This window comes from Somniosus microcephalus, chromosome 3, assembly GCF_052327205.1.
Source record: "Somniosus microcephalus isolate GS21.2 chromosome 3, FLI_Smic_1.0, whole genome shotgun sequence".
Classification (NCBI taxonomy): Eukaryota; Metazoa; Chordata; class Chondrichthyes; order Squaliformes; family Somniosidae; genus Somniosus; species Somniosus microcephalus.
In genome coordinates this window covers 365309346-365332010 of record NC_140989.1, presented here as the reverse complement: position 1 = coordinate 365332010, position 22665 = coordinate 365309346, and the positions used below count along the sequence as shown (strand labels likewise).

The 22665-nt window shown below is 45.3% G+C and overlaps 1 protein-coding gene across 1 annotated transcript in view; it reads left to right on the top strand.

Annotated features, from left to right (window-relative positions):
• The window catches only part of LOC147122399 (atrial natriuretic peptide receptor 2-like), a 144718-nt gene that overhangs the window by 41825 nt on the left and 80228 nt on the right, over positions 1 to 22665 (top strand). Inside the window, exons 9-14 of the mRNA XM_085978345.1 lie at positions 7829 to 7901; positions 7988 to 8135; positions 10405 to 10491; positions 15647 to 15790; positions 18738 to 18859; positions 18945 to 19083. Coding sequence (XP_085834471.1) covers positions 7829 to 7901; positions 7988 to 8135; positions 10405 to 10491; positions 15647 to 15790; positions 18738 to 18859; positions 18945 to 19083 — 713 coding nt within the window. The remainder of the gene's footprint in view (positions 1 to 7828; positions 7902 to 7987; positions 8136 to 10404; positions 10492 to 15646; positions 15791 to 18737; positions 18860 to 18944; positions 19084 to 22665) is intronic.

The following is a 22665-nucleotide window of genomic DNA, read 5'->3' as shown; positions in this document are numbered from 1 at the left end:
CGATCGCATCTCCTGATAAGAGCCGAGAGCCGCTTCGTGATCCAGCGATCGCATCCACTGATAAGGGCCGCACTCGGGCGATCGCGGCGAAGATAAGGGCCGCACTCGGGGGCTGAAGGGAGACGGCGTTGGGGGACGGGTGAAGACCGCCAAGCGCGGGAAAACCGCCATTTTGTGGGCGGAGGACGACGGCAAGAGCGGGAAGCCGCCATCTTGGATAGCAGTAAAAAAAAAAAAAATCTGAGAAATTGCAAATCTACAATGCCTAAACACGGGAATATTAGCACCTTTGATAGTGACCTCGAAGATTGAGCCATATATGTTGAAAGAGTAAAAAATTATTGTAAGGCCAATAAAATTCGTGACCAAGATAAAGCTCTAACATTATTAAATTTAATGGGTGCGAAGACATACGGGCAATTGAAACACCTGTTATCACCAGATGAACCGGCGGATAAGACGTTCGATGAGATTGTTACTGTCCTGAAAGATCATCTAAACCCCACGCCGCTGATGCTAGCGGAACGATTTAAATTTTACGACAGAAGGCAGCTACAGCATGAAAGCAATGCTGATTATTTGCTGGAATTGCGTAAATTAGCGAAATATTGCCAGTTTGGAACGGGACTGACAGAGGCACTTCGAGACAAATTTGTGTGTGGTTTATTTAAACAGGATACACAAAAGCGACTGCTCGAGGAGAATGAGCTGACGCTTGAGAAGGCGGTCACTATGGCAGCAGCACACGAAGCCGCAGCGAGAGGCACGGCAGTAATGCAGCTACGGTCACCGGAGCTCAGTGCACACAAATTGGGTGTGAGTTCTGGCAAATGTTATCGTTGTGGAAAGACAACGCATGATCAGAACCAGTGTTGGTTTAAAAACCAAGAATGTAGAACTTGTGGTAGGCTTGGACATATAGCTAGAGTATGCAGGTCAGCGAAGAAGACCAGCAACAAGAAGTCACCGCAAGGAAAATACGCAAAGGTACACAAGGTGACCGAACAGGAGTCCGATTCAGACGCTAGCAGTAATGAACTGGCTAGCTTAAGAGTACTCAACGCTGGTAAGGGTGCAGGCCTCCAGACAATTTGGGTCACTCTTCAGATAGAAGGAGTCCAAGTAAAACTGGAATTGGACACTGGATCGGCATTGACGGTCATAAATAAGAAAGATTACGGAAAGTTATTCCAACATATTCCCCTACAGGATACGGGGATTATATTGGAAACATACACGGGGCAAAGAGTGTACCCCATCGGGAAAATAGAGATTGCAGTGGTCCACAAGGGCGAAGTCAGTCAAATAATGGACTTATATGTGATATCTGAAGGAGGTCCTCCACTACTAGGATGGGAGTGGATTAGGAAAATGAATATGGACTGGCATTTCCTACAAACAATAACGAGTGAGAACTCGGTGAAGATAGTCGGCCCAGACTCTGGAACGGATGATGGTAAGCCCAACTCAGGTGCAAAAGACAAAGTTTCAGCACAGAATTCCACTGAGCAACAACAACATAGTTTAACTGTGGATTCTGAGTCTGGCAAGTCTACTGATGTGCCCATTTCTGAGGGACACCGGGCTCGAACTCAACTCCATTTCAAACTACAACAGCAATTAGAACAAATGCTTCGCCGTTGTGAGCAAGAGTTGAATGCAACGAAAGAGTTCTTTGATATAGAGTTGGAGAATCTGGAAAGACAACAGAAGCAGCTGATGGAGAAAATGGAGCAGGAGCACACAAAACGTCTGATGTCAGAGGAGTTAACGGTCAGCCAACTCCTGCATATGCTGAAGGACAGGACTCTGAAATGGGAAAAACTTGAACACGAACTTCAATATTCAAACGAAAGGGGTTCGGAGCTCTCAAAGGTTATTGGAAGAGCTGAGGTGGCAACACAGACTGAGATGACTGCAACAGAGCAGCCCTTGGATGCCAAAAGTACGCTGACTCACGTCAACGTAGAACAACAGACCGCTGAAACAGCTGCTCCGGTAGAGGGATTGAATAGTCCGATCAATCAATCTCCAAAAGAAGTTGAAGTAGTAAAATCTCAAATGAGGTCATTAGTAAACGACTTGCTGAAAGCCCAGAAAAAGCTGGATGAAGAGGTACGCATGAAGAAGTCTCTTCAGGAAAGATGTCTGGACTTGGAACAAAAGCTGGCTAACGCCCAGCTGGGTATGGAGGAAATAGAAGACCCTCTCGCTGGCCTAGATCAGGACGACACCGAATATTACTATGTCCTGTCCTGCCCAACTTGTAACTTCGACTCCCACCATACAGAAATCATGGAGGAGCACCGAAAGTCTACGGAACATCGGGAGAAGGTGGCTCTACTACGGAAAAAGGAGGGAGAGAAGGAGGAACTGCGCATGCAGCTGGCAGCTGACAGTGGAGCCCAGAGAGTCTCCAAGAAGCAGAAAAGGAAAAGTTGAAACAGAAGATGACCCATCTGAACCATTATTACCTCTACCAGATCACACACGTGGTCCCTCCGAACGGAGCCAATTCAGTTCGGAAGTTCAAACTGTTAAATCCATGGAAGGACTATTGAATGAGTCACTCCAGCAACGTGAACCGACTCCACCACAGAGATTGAATCTGTGAACTGTTTTCCGCAGAGACTGAATCTGTGATCTGTTTTGACATGAAGTTATCTATGTATCTATGTTATTCTGTTATGTAAACCTGAAGTTATATATGTATATATGTTATTACGTTATGTTAAATGGGGAGATGACTGTAAAGCTAGGAAGGGAGGAATGTTGTGTATGTAATATGTGTGCTACTTTGAACCTATGGACAGGACTGCACTACTTGTTGGGCGTAGTGATACGCAGTACCACTCCTGGCCATAGGGGTATAAATAGTACTGTGGGTACTGATCCCCCTCAGTTCCCGCCTGTGGGCATGAAGTAAAGACCTACGTATAGTCCCTACCTCCAACCAGTAAAGACCTGTTTTATTGTTACTGATTAAGTCTCAGTATTAATTACTTGAACAACTCACAGATTTAACAGCTGCGTAAAAAAGTTTTTTCTTACGTTGCCTTTGGTCCTTTTGCCAATCGCCTTAAATCTGTGTCCTCTGGTTCTCGATCCTTCCACCAATGGGAACAGTTTCTCTCTATCTACTCTGTCTAGACCCCTCATGATTTTGAACACCTCTATCTAATCTCCCCTCAATCTTCTCTGCTCCAAGGAGAACACCAGCTTTTCCAGTCTATCCACGTAACTGAAATCCCTCATTCCTGGAATCATGCTCATAAATCTTTTCAGCACCTTCGCTAAGGCCTTCACATCCTTTCTAAAGTGCGGTGCCCAGAATTGGACACAGCACTCTAGTTGGGGCTGAACCAGTGTTTTATACAGGTTCATCATAATTTCCACGCTTTTGTACACTATACCTCTAATTATGAAGCCCAGGATCCTTTAAGCCTTTTTAACTGCTTTCTCAACCTGCCCTGCCACCTTCAACGATTTGTGCACATATACCCCCAGGTCTCTCTGTTAGTGCCCCCCTTTAGGATTGTACCCTTCAGTTTATATTTCCTCTCCTCATTCTTTCTACCAAAAATGTATCACTTCACACTTTTCTGCGTTAAATTTCATCCGCCACGTGTCAGCCCATTTCACCAGCCTGTCTACGTCCTCACTATCCTCCTCACTATTCACTATACTTCCAAGTTTTGTGTCATCTGCAAATTTTGAAATTGTGCCCTGTACACCCACATCCAAGTCATTAATATATATCAAGAAAAGCAGTGGTCCTAGAATCGACCCCTGGGGAACACCACTGTGTACCTTCCTCCAGTCCGAAAAACAACCGTTCACCACTACTCTGTTTCCTGTCACTTAGCCAATTTTGTATCCATACTGCCACTGTCCCTTTTAGTCCATGGGCTTCAACTTTGCTGGCAAGCCTATTACATGGCACTTTGTCGAACGCCTTTTGGAAATCCATATACACCATGTCAACCGCATTGACCTCATCAACCCTTTCTGCTACCTCATCAAAAAATTCAATCAAGGTAGTTAAACATGATTTGCCTTTAACAAATCTGTGCTGGCTTTCCTTAATTAATCCAGACCTGTCCAAGTGACTGTTAATTTTGTCCCTGATTATTGTTTCTAAAAGCTTCCCCACTACCGAGGTTAAACTGACTGGCCTGTAGTTGCTGGGTTTATCTTTACACCCTTTTTTGAACAATGGTGTAACATTTGCAATTCTCCAGTCCTCTGGCACCACCCCCCGTATCTAAGGAGGATTGGGATATGATAGCCAGTACCTCCACGATTTCCTCCCTCAATTCCCTCAGCATCCTAGGATGCATCCCATCCACTCCTGGTGACTTATCTACTTTAAGTACAGCCAGCCTTTCTGATAGCTCTATCAATTTTTATCCTGTTAATTATCTCCACTACCTACTCCTTTACTATGTCTATGGCAGCATCTTCTTCCTGGGTGAAGACAGATGCAAAGTACTCATTTAGTACCTCAGCCATACCCTCTGCCTCCATGCATAGGTCTCCTTTATGGTCCCTAATCAGCCCCACTCCTCCCCTTACTACCCTTTTACTATTTATATACCTATAGAAGACTTTTGGATTACCTTTTATGTTAGCTGTCATTCTATTCTCATACCCTCTCTTTGCCCCTCTTATTTTCTCTTTCACTTCCCCTCTGACCTTTCTATATATAGCCTGATTCTCAGATGTATTTGCAACCTGACATCTGTATACGCGCACTTTTTCTGCTTCATCATATTCTCTATCTCTTTCGTCACCCAGGAAGCCCTGACTTTAGTTGCCCTGCCTTTCCCCCTAGTGGGAATGTACCTTGACTGTACCTGAACTATTTCCTCTTTAAAGGCAGCCCATTGTTCCATTAAAGTTTTTCCTGCCAATCTTTGATTCCAGTTTACCCGGGCCAGATCTGTTCTCATCCCACTGAAATTGGCCTTCCCCCCAGTAAAACATTTTTACTCTAGATTGCTCTCTGTCCTTTTCCATAACTAATCTAAACCTTATGATACTATGGTCACTGTTCCCTAAATGTTCACCTACTGACACTTGCTCCACTTGACCTACCTCATTCCCCAGAACTAGATCCAGTAATGCCTTCTTCCTCGTTGGGCCGGAAAGACACTGATCAAGAAAATTCTCCTGAACACACTTCAGAAATTCTTCCCCTTCTCTGCCCTTGACACTATTACTATCCCAGTCTATATTAGGATAGTTGAAGTCCCCCATTATTACTACTCTATAGTTCTTGCACCTCTCTGTAATTTCCCTGCAAATTTGCTCTTCCATATCTTTCCCACTGTTTGGTGGTCTATAGAATACACCTAGTAGTGTATTATTTCTTAACTCTAGCCATATAGATTCTGTCCTTGACCCCTCCAGGACATCCTCTCTCTCTGGGGCTCTCTTCTCTAGAAAAGAGGGGTGACCTGATAGAGGTCTTTAAAATTATGGAACAGTTCGATAGGGTAGAACAAGTAGAACAGTTGTACAGGGCCTTGGTGAGATCACACCTTGAGTATTGTGTGCAGTTTTGGTCGCCTTATCTGAGGAAGGATGTTCTTGCCATGGAAGGAGTTCAGCGAAGATTCACCAGGCTGATACCTGGGATGGCAGGAATGACATATGAGGAGAGATTGGGTCGATTGGGTTTATACTCACTGGAGTTTAGAAGAATGGGAGGGGATCTCATTGAAAATTATAAAATTCTGACAGGACTGGACAGACTAGATGCAGGAAGGATGTTCCCGATGGCTGGGGAGTCCAGAACCAGGGGTCACAGTCTAAGGATAAGGGGTAAGCCATTTAGGACAAAAATGAGGAGGAATTTCTTCACCCAGAGAGTGGTGAACCTGTGGAATTCTCTACCACAGAAGGCAGTTGAGGCCAATTCATTAAATATATTCAAGAAGGAGTTAGATATATTTCTTAAGGCTAAAGGGATCAAGGGATATGGGGAGAAAGCAGGGACAGGGTACTGAATTTGGATGATCAGCCATGATCTCATTAAATGGCGGAGCAGGCTCGAGGGGCCGAATGGCCTACTCCTGCTCCTATCTTCTATGTTTCTATGTAGAGAAGATGTTTTCACTTACGGCAAGACCAGAACTAAGGGCCATAAATATAAGATAGTCAACAATAAATGCAATAGGGAATTCAGGAGAAACTTCTTTACCCAAAGCGTGGTTAGAATGTGGAACTTGCTAGCACAGGGCGTAGTTGAGGTGAATAGCTTAGATGCGTTGAAGGGAAAACTAGATAAGCACATGGAGCAGAAAGGAATAGAGGGATATGTTGATAGGGTGAGATGAAGTAGGATGGGAGGATTACATACATAGGATTACATAGGATATACGGCACAGAAACGGACACTCGTTTAGAGCATAACCAGTTGAGCTGATGGGCCTGTTTCTGTGCTGTGCATTCTATGTAGCTGTGAGGGTTGAGTTAGATTGCCCAGCCTTCTCACTGGAGGAGGGTCATCCGAGAGAAAGGAACAGCGTCAGGAGAAAGAAGAACAAGGGGAACAACTTGGACAAAAGTGATAACAAATCATCACTGAGTGTGCAGCACATTGACGCTCAGATCCTCCATGGCTTGGATTGTGTGACACAAAGTTGAGCTTATGGTAAGCTCTTGATCATGCAGTCACAGTGAAGGCCAGGTAGTCCCCTCAGGGAAGGACAAGTTGAACGGAAAACACCCCTAGTGCCCTCGAAGGATTGTAGAAGGAATGGATGATGTCATCTGCTTACTATCTCAGAACTATAATAACAATGAGGATAAAAAATAGAGTTAAAACTCAGAAAAATCAGCGTTGCTAGTTGATTACCTGTGAGCACGCCCAAGATCAATATCTTGATGTCCAGGTGTGAATGTCAACAGCTTGCATCGCCACAGCAACTCCTCACAGGACAAGGACTCGGAGCATTTTACAAAAAAATATGTTCACCTAGGAGCAGAGGAAAAAGGAAAGGTTGGGGAGGAGGTGTAAGAGTATAAAACAAAGGATTTTGAGGAGGCACTTGAAAGCAGGGAAGGAGGTGATGAGGCAGAGTTTCAGAAAACAGGAGCACAAAGGCCATAGGAATAGCCCCCGACTAGAAACCAGGGGTAAGCTGGTGTCAAGGAATGGAGGGTGCGTGTGGAGATGTGTGACTAGAGGAGATTGTAGAGATAGGGAGGGATTGGGATTCAAACAAAGGTTGAGATTCAAATGCAAGTCCACAACTTATTAACACACCTTACCTGCTGAGCTGTTAGTTCGCAGCTTGCAATAATCTCGTAAACTTGAGGAACAGCACCTCATCTTCCGATTAGGCACTTTACAGCCTTCCGGACTCAATATCGAGTTCAACAATTTCAGATCATAACCTCGGCCCCTATTACATTTTGACTTATATTTTTTATCCACACCTTTGTTTTGGTTCCCCCCCCCTATCTTTTTTTTTCTCTCTCCCCCATGGCAGCTGTCTCCCATTCTGCCAGCGCATTTCACACCTAATCTAGAGCTGTCTTTTGTCTCCACTAGTCCTATCACCATCTCGTCTCGTTTTGAATACCTCTTAATGTCTCTTCTTCTCTTTTGTTCTCTCCCAGCCTGGCCTCTTAATCTATTTCATTTCCTGTGCTTCTATAGTCTTGACAAAGGGTTTTCACCCGAAACGTTGACTCTATTTTCTCTCCACGGATGTTGCCTGGCCTGCTGAGTTTTTCCAGCATTTTCTGTTGTTATTTTGCAACAATCTCTATTCAATTCGAGTTTAATTCTGAAAGAGCTTCTATATATTTTTTGTAGTGGCTGCAATACCAAAAGCAAAAGATGCTTTGGGACGAGAGCTGGATCATCAACCTGAAGGAAATTAAGATAGGTACTTCAACATTTTTCAGAGTGCTTTCAGAAATATTCTGTTGAGTCGCTTCATTTCTCGTCTCAAATTACGATTGTGTGTTTTAGGGACCGGAATCCCTGTGGGAGCTGGCAGCATTGTAACTGTCCAACAAGCCAATGGCAATTCAATCCCAAGTCACATGACGGATGCCTCTGCGAACACATACACTGCAAGTCCATCCCATAAACAGGGCTTTATACAGACTGGAATTTAGTAAGTTAACACCCCAGTCACAGTGCTGTTAGATTTATTACAGATAGAGTCGATTATTTATGTCATTTTTCTATAATTGTGTGTCAGCTGTAGCTCAGTGGGTAGCACACTTGCCTCTGAGTCCGAAGGTTGTGGGTTCAAGTCCCACTCCAGAGACTTGAGCACAAAAAGCTAGGCTGACACTCCCAGTGCAGTACTGAGGGAGTGCTGCACTGTCGGAGGTGCCGTCTTTCAGATGAGACGTTAAACCGAGGCCCCGTCTGCCCTCTCAGGTGGGCATAAAAGATCCCGTGGCACTATTTTGAAGAAGAGCAGGGGAGTTATCCCCGGTGTCCTGGGGCCAATATGCATCCCTCAACCAACATAACAAAAACAGTTCCTGGTCATTATCACATTGCTGTTTGTGGGAGCTTGCTGTGTGCAAATTGGCTGCCACGTTTCCTACATTACAACAGTGACTACACTTCATTGGCTGTAAAGCGCGTTGAGACGCCCGATGGTCATGGAAGGCGCTATAGAAATGTAAGTCCTTTCTTTTGAATTAGGATCATTATTTGGTTTTCTTTTCAGATGAGTTAAAACCAGGCCCTAGCCATTGTTAATTAAAATGAATCAAAGTAAATTTGACATGGAACGCCAACTGGAATGTCATATGTTAATACAATTATTTACTGTAAAATATTTGTAGTTCTACCATGCTGCCTTTATCTATAATAAATGTTGGTGCCAATATACGAATCATCGGTTATGCCACTCAGACCCCAAGCGCAAAGGAAAGGAAAAGTGCACAAAGGCCTGTGATGCCAGGTTTCCGCCCACTGTATGTTGCCCGGGGTTACTGGGGGCTTGTCCATGGAGGACGGAGTGCTTTCACCTACAATAGGTGTAGGCAAACGGCAGGCATGGTAATACTGCGGGAGGGGCGTTCCAAGCCTTTACACTCCACTACCCTATACTGACATATACCGACACCACTATTCCTGGCCAGAATGGAGATGATAGGGTAATTCCCCCACCAAACACGCCTGCTGTAAGCGACTGGGATTGATTTTATGCACATAACGTGTATGTAACTATCTTTGACTCACCGCATTTTGCTGGAGAAATAGCCCTGCTTTTATCGGGAGCAGTTGCTGCAGTTTCGGTCATGAGTTCTGTTTGCTGCAGTTCGTGGAGACTCTTTTTAAATGGACACTGTGAATAGACTCTGTTTGCTTTGCTGTTTGCTGAGTAAATAGACTGTTTGCTGTGAGTCCTGCCGTAAGTCCCAGCCCGCCTCCAACTCATTGGCTGACACAGTGGTGTCAATAGACACTCTGAATTTTCTACCGGTTTGCCAGAAGGGTGCCCAAATCTAGGAGCACCAGAAGAGGTCGGCAATAGACCATGGGGGGAAAAATTCGGTGTCGTCCCATTTGGGGCGCCATTATCGGTCGTGCGCAAAGGTTAGCGCCTGATGCTAATTATCGCCTCCGACAGCAAACTTGGCTTTTATCGCCCCTGGAGATGATTGGAGCGCTAAATCAGGCGCTTCACACCTGTCTTAAGGCGCAAAGGCCGAGGAGCAAGGCGCTACCTCAGAGCGCTGGCGAAGCAAGGAAGGGCAAATTAAAATGAACCTGCAAAGTGCTGCTCAGTACCCAAAACTCCTTCACACAGCATTGAATCTCTCCAGAAGTCTCTCTCTCTCTCTCTCAGAATGCGTGGTGCAAAAATGTCACCGACAAAAAAAGGCAGGAAGCGGTCGCCTTTAAATAGCGCTCCCCAGTCCCTTTCTGACAGCATAACGCTCCCCTCAATGAGTTGTTGCTAGCGGCAGGCGGTAAGGCAGGGGGCGCCACTCAATATCCGGTCCGGGGTACTAACAGGGCGTTGCGCACTCGACTGACGTCACAATCTGCCAGCGCAGGAGATCGTGGCGGTAGTGTTTAGCGCCATCGCAAAATGTCTAGTTAATTTCGCGAGCGGCGCAAACATCGCCGCGCCCGGGCGCTAGTTGCTTTGCGGCCCATTAGCGCCCTCTTAAGGCGCTAACGGGAGGCGCAATCAACTGAATTTCCCCCCCCCCCTGTGCCTAGGCCCCTCAGATTGGTAGGCCTAAGATTTTCAGGCAGCAAAGCAAGGCAGACCGTAACAGATAAGTGCAAACGACATTAATATATATTTCATTTTGAACTAAAATTATTTTTTGGAAAAGGTAGGATGTGAATGGCGGAGTGTATCCTCATTTTATTTCAGTCTTGTTAAGCTGTTTCCCTTTTTCTTGTAGTGATGGTCGAACAGTGGCAATCAAAAGGATTCAGAAGAAAACTTTCACTCTCTCAAAAACGATCAGGAAGGAAGTAAAGCAAGTGAGGTATATTCTGGCAATAAAACATCAAAGTCCCTACCCTAACCCGAACCCTTGTTCAAGGCATCTACAAAAAGCATATGTCAGTTTATTCTGATGTAATTTAATTTAAAATACTGAGGTAGTACAATATCTCGGGCTATGTGTAGAACACAGGGACAGAGGCACGAGTGGAGTCCACAGAAATTCTGGTCCCCACACTTTAGGAAGGATGTGAAGGCCCTTGAGAGGCTGCAGAGGAGATTTACCAGAATGGTTCCGGGGATGGGGGATCTTAGCTACGAGGACAGGTTGGAGAAGCTGGATTTGTTTTTATTAGAGCAAAGGAGGTTGAGGGGTGATTCGATAGAGGTGTACAAGATTATGACGGGTTTGGATAGGCTAGACGGGGAAAGGCTGTTCCCACTAGTTGATGGTACAAGGACTAGGGGACACAGATTTAAGGTTTTGGGCAAGAGATACAGGGGGGACGTAAGGAGAAACTTTTTTACGCAGCGAGTGGCGAGGACCTGGAACTCGTTGCCGACGGAAGTGGTGGAAGCGGAGACACTCAATGTTTTCAAGGGGAGACGGGATAGACACTTGAGGGAAATAAACTTGCAGGGCTACGGGGATAGAGCGGGGGAATGGGACTGACTGGATTGCTCTACAGAGAGCCGGCACGGACTCAATGGGCCGAATGGCCTCCTTCTGCGCTGTTATGACTCCATGACTCTATGACTCTAAGTAGTGGCCAAATACTGGTTGGTAGGAGAACATAGGACGAGGTGTTGTGTGTCTGCGGTGTGTTGCCTACTCTAGGTGTACAACAGTGGGATGGTTTAATGCTGGCTAAGATTAGAATGAGCTTGGCTAGGATAGTGGTTGGACACCACAATTATTGGCTTCAGCACTCTTGGGTTATGGAAGGGAAATTTACCAACCACTCCTGATCATTATCAAGCAACCCCTTCCCGCTGGAAGTGTACGTGTGGACAGGATAGAGATTAGTTGTGATTCCCCCCATGTTCGAATCGCCTCTAACTCTCACACATGATGAATGGCAACTTGTGCATGGCACCAGAGGGCGGCCAGTGTGGAAGTGTACACTAGCAAGAAGTCACGCTTTCAGGGAAGAAAATTGTCTGAAAAAGAAAGGAGGATGTCGAACAAAAATAACGGCTTGGCAAGTGGAGTCAGAAATGGATTCCACATACCGGGCTGTTGAAGGATGCTGGATGATGCTGAAGGACAGTCGCCATATTATAAATAGGATACAGAGGCACTGGAGAAGGTGCAAAAAAGATTTACATGGGTGATATCGTCGGATTACACCGGATATACAACACAGAAACAGGCCATTCGGCTCAACCAGTCCATGCCAGTGTTTATGCTCCACTCGAGCCTCCTCCCGTCTTTCCTCATCTAACTCTATCAGCGTAACCCTCTATTCCCTTCTCCCTCATGTGCTTATCAAGCCTCCCCTTAAATGCATCTACACTATTCGCTTCAACCACTCCCTGTGGTAGAACTGAGAGGTTATAACGAGCATGAAGGATTGAACAGGCTGGGGCTCTTTTCTCTAGAAGAGATGGGTGAGGGGTTTTTAAGATAATGAAAGGGCTTGATAGGGTTAGACATAGAGACGATGTTTTCAATTGTGGGGGAGACCAAAACTAGGGGCCATAAATATAAGATCGTCACTAATAAATCCAATCGGGAATTCAGGAGAAACGTCTTTACCCAGAGAGTGGTGAGAATGTGGAACTCGCTCCCACAGGGAGTGGTTGAGGTGAATAGCAGAGATGTATTTAAGGGGAAGCTGGATAAACACATGAGGCAGAAAGGAATAGAAGGATATGCTGATGGGGTGAGATGAAGAGGGGTGGGAGGAGGCTGGTGTGAAGCATAAACACCGGCACGGACCAGTTGGGCCGAATGGCCCCTTTCTGGGCTGGACATTCGATGTAATACGTAATATGTACATGAGCTGCCTTGTATTTTGCAATAGATATAACGGGTGCATACAGTCGAAGAAAGAAGATGAAGAAACACTGAATGAATACTCAGCCCAGGTCTTAGCTTGGAAAGGACAAAATATACCTAATGCAATATAATATTTAACTAATACGGTGTGAGTATGTTAAGTGGCTAATAGGAATATTCTTTTATGTCTTGTGATTTAAGGAATATTCTAAGTATTGCACCTTAACACTCGTTTGTTTCAAAGCTTAGATTGGCTGGATCTAAAATCTGGGAGGATAAGGGCTGATCAAATACGCATAGCAAAGAACTGAGCTCCCCTGATACTGCATTCTCTCCCATATATTGGCCCAGATATTCCGATCGTAGGCCTCCCGCGGGCGGAGGGCTGCGATCTGGAAAAATCTGCGCCCTTACCCGAGGGCTCCCGGGACGCGCACAATTCCGCTCCTGGGCCTCTCCAAACCACCGGTGCACAGGACCCACGTACCCCAGAGGCGCAGGTAGTTTGCAGCGTCCCTGGGATCACGTGGGCCATGGGGAGCCAATCACAGAAGGGAATCTCCCTTCATACACTTGACAGGAAGACCTGTCAAATATATGAATGGAGATAACCCCAAAACATAGTAAAACTTCAAATAAATTTTTTAAAAACCATCACATTTTTAAAATGACTTGAAATGACAATAAATTAACGATTTTAAACAAAAATTTAAATTTTTGAAAAAAATAATTAAAGTTTTTTACGGGGCTAAAAATAAACTCACCTTTTTTAAAAGTATTTTTAAATGATAAATCAGTGAAATTTTTTTAAAAACTTTTTTCAACTCTTATCCTGGTAAAAGCAGGCCTTACACATGCTTTTACCAGGCGCAATAATTGTAAGCGTTTTCTGCGGGCGGAGGGTCTCCAAAAAGCGGAACTATCCGCCCACAGAGGCACCTATTCAAAAAAGGTGGTAGAGAGAAAACGGTAGTGGGGAAAATGCTAGAGTCCATTATAAAAGATGTAATAGCAGAGCACTTGGAAAACAGTGACCGGATCGGACAAAGTCAACATGGATTTACAAAAGGTAAATCATGCTTGGTTAATCTACTGGAAATTTTTGAGGATGTAACTGGTAAAATAGATAAGGGAGAACCAGTGGATGTGGTGTATTTGGACTTTCAAAAGGCTTTCGATAAGGTCCCGCATAAGAGATTAGCGTGTAAAGTTAAGGCACATGGGATTGGGGGCAAGGTATTGACTTGGATAGAGAACTGGTTGGCAGACAGAAAGCAAAGAGTTGGAATAAACGGGTCTTTTTCCGAGTGGCAGGCAGTGACTAGTGGGGTACCGCAGGGATCGGTCCTTAGACCCCAGCTATTCACAATATATATTAATGATGATCTAGACAAGGGAACTAGATGTAATATCTCCAAGTTTGCAGACGACACAAAGCTGGGTGGGCGTGTGTGCTGTGAGGAGGATGCCGAGAAACTCCAGGATGATTTGGACAGGTTGGGTGATTGGGCAGAAGCATGGCAGATGCAATATAACGTGGATAAATGCGAGGTTATCCACTTTGGTGGCAAAAACAGGAAGGCAGATTATTATCTGAATGGCAATAGATTGGGAGAAGGGGAAGTGCAACGAGACCTGGGAGTCCTTGTGCACCAGTCGCTGAAGGTAAGCATGCAGGTGCAGCAGGCGGTTAAGAAGGCATATGGTATGTTGGCCTTCGTAGCAAGAGGGTTTGAGTACAGGAACAAGGATGTCTTGCTGCAGTTGTACAGGGCCTTGGTGAGACCACATCTGGAGTATTGTGTGCAGTTTTGGTCGCCTTATCTGAGGAAGGATGTTCTTGCCATGGAGGGAGTTCAGCGAAGATTCACCAGGCTGATACCTGGAATGGCAGGAATGACGTATGAGGAGAGATTGGGTCGATTGGGCTTATACTTGCTGGAGTTTAGAAGAATGAGAGGGGAACTCATTGAAACTTATAAAATTCTGACAGGACTGGACAGACTAGATGCAGGAAGTATGTTCCCGATGGTCAGGGAGTCCAGAACCAGGGGTCACAGTCTAAGGATAAGGGGTAAGCCATTTAGGACAGAGATGAGGAGGAATTTCTTCACCCAGAGAGTGGTGAACCTGTGGAATTCTCTACCACAGAAGGCAGTAGAGGCCAATTCATTAAATATATTCAAGAAGGAGTTGGATATATTTCTTAAGGCTAAAGGGATCAAGGGATATGGGGAGAAAGCAGGGACAGGGTACTGAGTTTGGATGATCAGCCATGATCGCATTGAATGGCGGAGCAGGCTCGAGCGGCTGAATGGCCTACTCCTGCTCCTATCTTCTATGTTTCTATCTTTATGTTTCTTCTCCAGGGCAGCCAGAGGATCTGTCAAGACCATTCTTGACAGATTGGAAATGCTGGTTTCCAGCACATGTGCAGTGCACGCCTGAAACCGGCATTTCCAATGTCCCTACGGGTGGGTACACAGCGCGTACACACCCGTAGTGATCGGAATATCCGGCCCATTATCACAAACCTGGGGAAACTGCAGGAGCCGGTGCACAAGCACAAGCAAATGGCATAGATATATAAAAATCACAAAAGGTGACAATATTATTCAAACTAACCAGGGGGAGCAGAGGTACGGGAGTTCTATGGTTGGTGGAAGATACAGGCAGAATGTGAGGACAGGCTGAAGCTAAACTGAGGGCTTCCCCTTACAGCAGAGGACCGAGACTATTCATAGCGATCGCTATCCTGCAGTGGAAGGACAGTTTGTAAATATTGTTAGGGTACTAGGTCACTGCATTAAAGCATTAGGCACAATTTGTCGCAGATTCAGTCTTTGTCTATATGACAAATAATTAATAGTTAACTTTATCCATCACCCAGGAAAATGATATATTTGTGAGGAGAATGTAAACGTGATTTAAAAAGAGTTATAATCAAGGTCGCTGGTTTTTAGCTTTCATAGATAAAAAGGATGAAATTGTGGAATGTGATTTCCAAAAGACCGGCAAAAATCCCAGAATTATATATAATAAAGATGAAATTTATCTTATCCAGTCACCGTCAATCACTGGCGTTGATTATGATGTATATATGTTGATCTATATTTATGCATAACTCTACTTTGTACGTGTTAGTTGATGCTGTTTATGGGGGTTTATTTCCCAATTACTTCTCTGCCCATTCCAGGGAACTCGACCACCCAAATCTATGCAAGTTTATTGGTGGATCCGTTGAGGTGCCGAATGTTACCATAGTTACTGAATACTGCCCTAAAGGGAGTCTGACTGATGTTCTGTTCAATGATGATATTCCCTTGAACTGGGGATTCAGGTAAATACCAATCTAGAAAAGTAAATTAATGATTCCCATCTGCTTGCAAAAAGTGTGGTCTTCACATCTGAATCCGAATAATAATACTACTTCCACCTCTGTAACATCGCCCATCTCCGCCCCTGCCTCAGCTCATCCGCTACTGAAACCCTCACCCATGCCTTTATTACCTCTAGACTCGACTATTCCACTGCTCTCCTGGCCGCCTCCCACTTTGCACCCTCTGTGAACTTGAGCTCATCTAACACTCTGCTGCCCGTATCCTAACTCGCACCGAATCTCGTTCACCCATCACCCCTGTGCTCGCAGACCTACATTGGCTCCCGGTCCGGCAACACCTTGGTTTTAAAATTCTCATCCTTGTTTTCAAATTCCTCCATCTATCTCTGTAACCTCCTCCAGCCCTACAACCCTCCGAGATCTCAGCACTCCTCCAATTTTGGCCTCTTGCGCATGTCCATGCCTGCATGCAGCAAGATCTGGACAACATCCAGGCTTGGGCTGATAAGTGGCAAATAACATTCGCGCCACAGAAGTGCCAGGCAATGACCATCTTCAACAATAGAGAGTCTAACCACCTCCCCTTGACATTCAATGGTATTACCTTCGCCGAATCCCCCACCATCAACATCCTGGGGGTCACCATTGACCAGAAACTTAACTGGACCAGCCACATAAATACTGTGGCAACAAGAGCAGGTCAGAGGCTGGGTATTTTGCGGCGAGTGACTCACCTCCTGACTCCCCAAAGCCTTTCCACCATCTGCAAGGCACAAGTCAGGAGTGTGATGGAATACTCTCCACTTGCCTGGATGAGTGCAGCTCCAACAACACTCAAGAAGCTCAACACCATCCAGAACAAAGCAGCCCGCTTGATTGGCACCCCATCCACCACCTTAAACATTCACTCCCTCCATCACCGGCGTACCGTGGCGGCAGTGTGTACCATCTACAAGATGCACTGCAGCAACTCGCCAAGGCTTCTTCGGCAGCACCTCCCAAACCCACGACCTCTTCCACCTAGAAGGACAAGGGCAGCAGGTGCATGGGAACACCACCACCTCCAAGTTCCCCTCCAAGTCACACACCATCCTGACTTGGCAATATATCGCCGTTCCTTCATCGTCGCTGGGTCACAATCCTGGAACTCCCTTCCTAACAGCACTGTGGGAGCACCTTCACCACACGGACTGCAGCGGTTCAAGAAGGAGGCTCACCACCTTCTCAAGGGCAATTAGGGATGGGCAATAAATGCTGGCCTTGCCAGCGACGCCCACATCCCACGAATGAATTTTTAAAAACTTTACGTCACCTGTCCTAATATCTCCTTATGTGGCTCAGTGTCAAATTTTGTTTGATAATCGCTCCTATGAAGCACCTTGGGACATCGTACTATGTTATAGGTGCTATATGTGTCAGCTGTGGCTCAGTTGGCAGCACACTCACCTCTGAGTCAGTAAGTTGTTGTTTCAAGTCCCACTCCAGGGACTTGAGCACATAAAGCTAGGCTGACACTCCAGTGCAGTGCTGAGGGAGTGCTGCACTGTCAGAGGTGCCAACTTTTGGATGAGATGTTAAACCGAGGCCCCGTCTGCTCTCTCAGGTGGATGTAGAAGATCCCATGGCACTATTTCAAAGAAGAGCAGGGGAGTTAGCCCTGGTGTCCTGGGGCTAATATTTATCCCTCAACCAATGTAACAAAAACAGATTATCTGGTCGTTATCACATTGCTGTTTGTGGGGCCTTGCTGTGCGCAAATTGGCTGCCATGTTTCCCACATTACAACAGTGACTACACTTCAAAAGTACTTCATTGGCTGTAAAGCGCTTTGAGACGTCCGGTGGTCGTGAAAGGCGCTGTATAAATGCAAGTCTTTCTTTCTTTCTATATAAATGCAGGTTGTTGTTGTTATATAGAGTTATCACATGGACCCGTCATATAATAAACTACTTTTGGAGTGCAGTGATGATTGCTATGCAAGGCAAACACAATAGCTGTTCTAGGCAAGCAAGATCCCACAAACTGCAACCAGATCAATAATTAGTTAATGTTTTGTTTCCGCTAGTATTTGTTGAGGTCGATTTGTTGAAGATACCTGGAGAACTTCCTGTTCTTCTTCAAAGAGTGCCATAGGATCTTCAGCAACAGCCAGACAGTACCTCAGTGTATCTGACAGGCACATGATAAGGTCCCTTCTGGTGATGCTGTTTCAAATTACTCAACCTTTTCTATTTCTTCCTACGTTAGTTCCACCTTGGCTGTGATTTTCTGACATTAGTTTCTGTATGTGCTAACTGGACCCTACAGCGCCATTATTGTTCAAACAGAACAGACGGCTGAAGTATTAAGATTAGATGATGGGAGATGATGTGAGGGTCCACAGGAAATATGAGCCCACCAGGACTTGACTATTCTGATGCTGTCCTGGCTGGACTCCCATCCCTCACCCTCCATGAACTTCAGCTAATCCAAAACCTGCTACCCCGTATTGTATCCTGCAACATATCCCACTCACCCATCACCCCTGTCCTTGCTGATCTACATTGCATCCTCATCCCTCAACACCCCAAATTTATAATTCATATCCTTTTGTTTAAATCCCTTCACGGTCTCCTCCCCACCCCATATATCTACACGTCATCCAGCCCTACAACCTCCCCTGAACTCTCTGTTCCTTTAACTCTGGCCTCTTCTGCATACCTCCTCCCTTTGCACCAACATTAGGTCCCACATTCAACAATTCCTTCCCTAAACCCCTCCACCACTCCAACTCTCTCTCTCCTCCTTTTAAGGCCCTCCTTAAAATCCACCTCTTTGACAAAGCTTTTGGTCAGCCCTCCTTTGGCACAGTGTCCATTTAATCCTTATGGCTCTGTGAAGCGCCATGGAACATTTTATTTCTACGTTGAAGGCACTATATAAATGTGTGTTGTTGTTATTGCTTTAGATTGTCATTTGCAACTGACTTGGCACGTGGAATGGCTTATCTTCACCAGCACAGAGAGTACCATGGGAGGTTACAGTCAAAGAACTGTGTCATCGATGATAGATGGGTTTGCAAAGTCTCAGGTAACTTCAGTCTTATAAGCTGGACATTACAGGATCCTATATGGAACTGCACTCTTAATTGACATTTCAATTATGTTTTGTGAAGACTATGGCTTAGCAACCTATAGGAAGGACGATTTCGAGGAATTTACCAATGCATTCAATGCCGCAGGCCGCATTTATTGTGCTCCAGAAGTATTTGCAGGTATCGCTTCAAATATGACCCCGACTGCAGATGTCTACAGGTAATGTCACTAAAGCTCAAAAACTTCCTTTCATTTTATAGCCCTGAAACTGTAGTGTGTTTGACGGCGTACTCTCAGAGTACAGGGCAATTCAAAGAGAATACGACAGCGTACGCTGCTGAAATTCCCTTTGAACTGCCCCGCTAGTTTGTGCGTGAAATCTGGAATTTGCGGGCTGTCGACATATGCGTTGACAGACCATCTGTGGGGGGCCCCGAAAAAGCAATTGCTGGCACAGAGTTGGGCTATTTGACCAGCGGCTGGCCAGTGATTGCGCAAGGAAGTCTTATGGTTGATACAAGCAGGCTCAGGGCCTGTTTGCATCAGCGCAAGGAGATATCTAAGGTTTAAAATAAATATTTTCATATCCTAAATTATGCACATACACTGTCTCAGTTTATGCAAATATTGGCCCGGATTAAACTTTTAATGATGTATAAAATTATTAATCACAAAATTAAATTTTTAGTGAGGTTGGTGCAATGAAGGTGAAATTAAATAAAATTCCAATTCTGTGCTTGTATAATTATTAGATTTGGGGATTCCATTGCATATCATTAGAGGATTCCCTTTGTAAATGATTGAAATGGAATTTTGCTTATTGATTGGCGTAACGGGCCCACATGATCCCAGGTATGCTTGCGCACCGCCTGCGTCCCTGGGATCCGTGGGCCATTACGCTGCCCTCCGCCTCGAGGCCTGAGACCGCAACTCTTCGCAGCCTGGCTGTACTTTCGTAATTGTTTCACAATTTTTAGCTATTATTTCTCAAATAATTGAGTGGAAGAGTAAAGATGTAGTTCAGAGACTAAAAGAAGAAAGAGTTGCATTTATATAACGACTTTCACAACCACCGGACATCCCAAAGCACTTTACAGCCAATGAAGTACTGTAGTCACTGCTGTAATGTAGGAAATGCAGCAGCCAAGTTGCACACAGCAAGCTCCCACAAACAGCAATGTGATTATGACCAGATAATCTGTTTTAGTGATGTTGATTGAGGGATAAATATTGACCAGGACACTGGGAAGAACTCCCCTGCTCTTCTTCAAATTAGTGCCATGGGATCTTTTACAGCAGACTGGGCCTTGGTTTAACGTCTCATCTGAAAGACGGCAATTCCACCAGTGCAGCACTCCCTCAGTACTGCACTGGAGTGTCAGCCTAGATTTTTGTGCTCAAGTCTCTAGAGTGGGACTTGAACCCACAGCACAGTGAAAGTAAATGTGTCCAGAGACAGGAAAAATTATAATGGGCAATAAGGAAATGGCAGAGGCATTAAACAAATACTTTGTATCTGTCTTCACAGTAGAAGACACAAAAAACTTTCAGGAAATAATGGGTATCAAGGGTCCAGAGAGATTGAGGAGCTTAAAGAAATCAATATAAGTAAAGACATAATACTGGCAAAATTAACGGGACTAAGTGGCGACAAATCCCCTGGACCCAACGACCTGCATCCTAGGGTTTTAAAAGAGGTAGATGCAGAGATAGTGGATGCACTGGTATTATTCTTCCAGAATTCCCTAGATTCTAGAACAGTCCCCAAGGATTGGAAGGTAGCAAACATAACCCTGCTAATTAAGAAAGGAGGAAGAGAAAAATGCTAGTCCAGTTAGCCTGACATCAGTAGTAGGCAAAATGCTAGAATCTATTATTAGGGACGTGGTATCAGGGCACTTAGAAAATCATAATATGATTAGGCAGAGTCAACATGGTTTTGTGAAAGGGAAATCGTGTTTGACAAATCTGTTAGAGTTTTTTGAAGATCTAATTAGTAGGATGGGTAAGGGGAAACCAGTGGAAGTAGTGTATTAGGACTTTCAAAACGCATTCGATAAGATGCCACACAAGAGGTTTTTACACAAAATTAGGACTCATGGTATTGGGGGTAATTGGAGGATTGCTAATGTGGTACCCTTGTTTAAAAAGGGAGAAAAGGATAGACCGAGTAATTACAGGCCAGTTAGCCTAACCTCGGTGGTGGGAAAATTATTGGAAAGAATTCTGAAGGACAGGATAAATCTTCATTTAGAAAGACACGGATTAATCAAGGATAATCAGCACGGATTTGTTAAGGGAAGGTCGTGTCTGACAAACTTGATTGAATTTTTTGAGGAGGTAACAAGGAGGGTAGATAAGGGTAGTGCTTTTGATGTAGTGTATATGGACTTTAGCAAGGCTTTTGATAAGGTTGCACATGGCAGACTGGTCACGAAGTTAAAAGCCCATGGGATCCAGGGCAAAGTGTCTGTTGTGTATGTAATATGTGTGCTACTTTGAACCTATGGACAGGACTGCACTACTTGTAGGGCGTAGTGATACGCAGTACCACTCCTGGCCATAGGGGTATAAATAGTACTGTGGGTACTGATCTCCCCTCAGTTCCCACCTGTGGGCATGAAGTAAAGACCTACGTGCAGTCCCTACCTCCAACCAGTAAAGACCTGTTTGAGTTATACGTTTAAGTCTTTGTGTTAATTGTTCAATACAATACACATACTTAACACTGGCGACGAGTCAGGTTCTTACCCTGCGGCAGTTGAAGAGAGGTTTCAAACCTCACCACCCCACTAGAAGTGACAGGCTTAGGACTCTGAAGCCTCCATCAGCGACTGAGCACTGGAGTGCAGCAGCCATCCTGACAGCTTCCAGCGACTGACAGAAGTCTTTCTGCAGTTTCCTTGTTCAACCTAGGTGGTGGGGTAAGCCGTGCAGCGTTGGCTGCAAAGACAGGGCTGGGGAAGTCGGAGCAGATAAGGGCCATCGATCGCGATCGGAGATAAGGCCGAGCCGCCTTCAAGTGCGAGGCGCAGCGCGGGCCAGCGATCGGGACCAAAGATAAGGGCCGCACTCGGACTGAAAGGCGCGGCGGCTGCAGAAGCTCAAGGTGCGAGAGCCGCGGTGCACAGCGCGGGCTATCGATCGCACAGAAGATAAGGGCCGAGAGCCGCTTCGGTCGGGAGCCACTTCGCGATCCAGCGATCGCATCCGCTGATAAGGGCCGCACTCGGGCGATCGCGGCGAAGATAAGGGCCGCACTCGGGGGCTGAAGGGAGACAGCGTCGGGGGACAGGTGAAGACCGCCAAGCGCGGGAAAACCGCCATTTTGTGGGCGGAGGACGACGGCAAGAGCGGGAAGCCGCCATCTTTGATAACAAGTAAAGAAAATAAAATCTGAGAAATTGCAAATCTACAATGCCTAAACACGGGAATATTAGCACCTTTGATAGTGACCTCGAAGATTGGGCCATATATGTTGAAAGAGTAAAAAATTATTGTAAGGCCAATAAAATTCGTGACCAAGATAAAGCTCTAACATTATTAAATTTAATGGGTGCGAAGACATACGGGCAATTGAAACACCTGTTATCACCAGATGAACCGGCGGATAAGACGTTCGATGAGATTGTTACTGTCCTGAAAGATCATCTAAACCCCACGCCGCTGATGCTAGCGGAACGATTTAAATTTTACGACAGAAGGCAGCTACAGCATGAAAGCAATGCTGAATATTTGCTGGAATTGCGTAAATTAGCAAAATATTGCCAGTTTGGAACGGGACTGACAGATGCACTACGA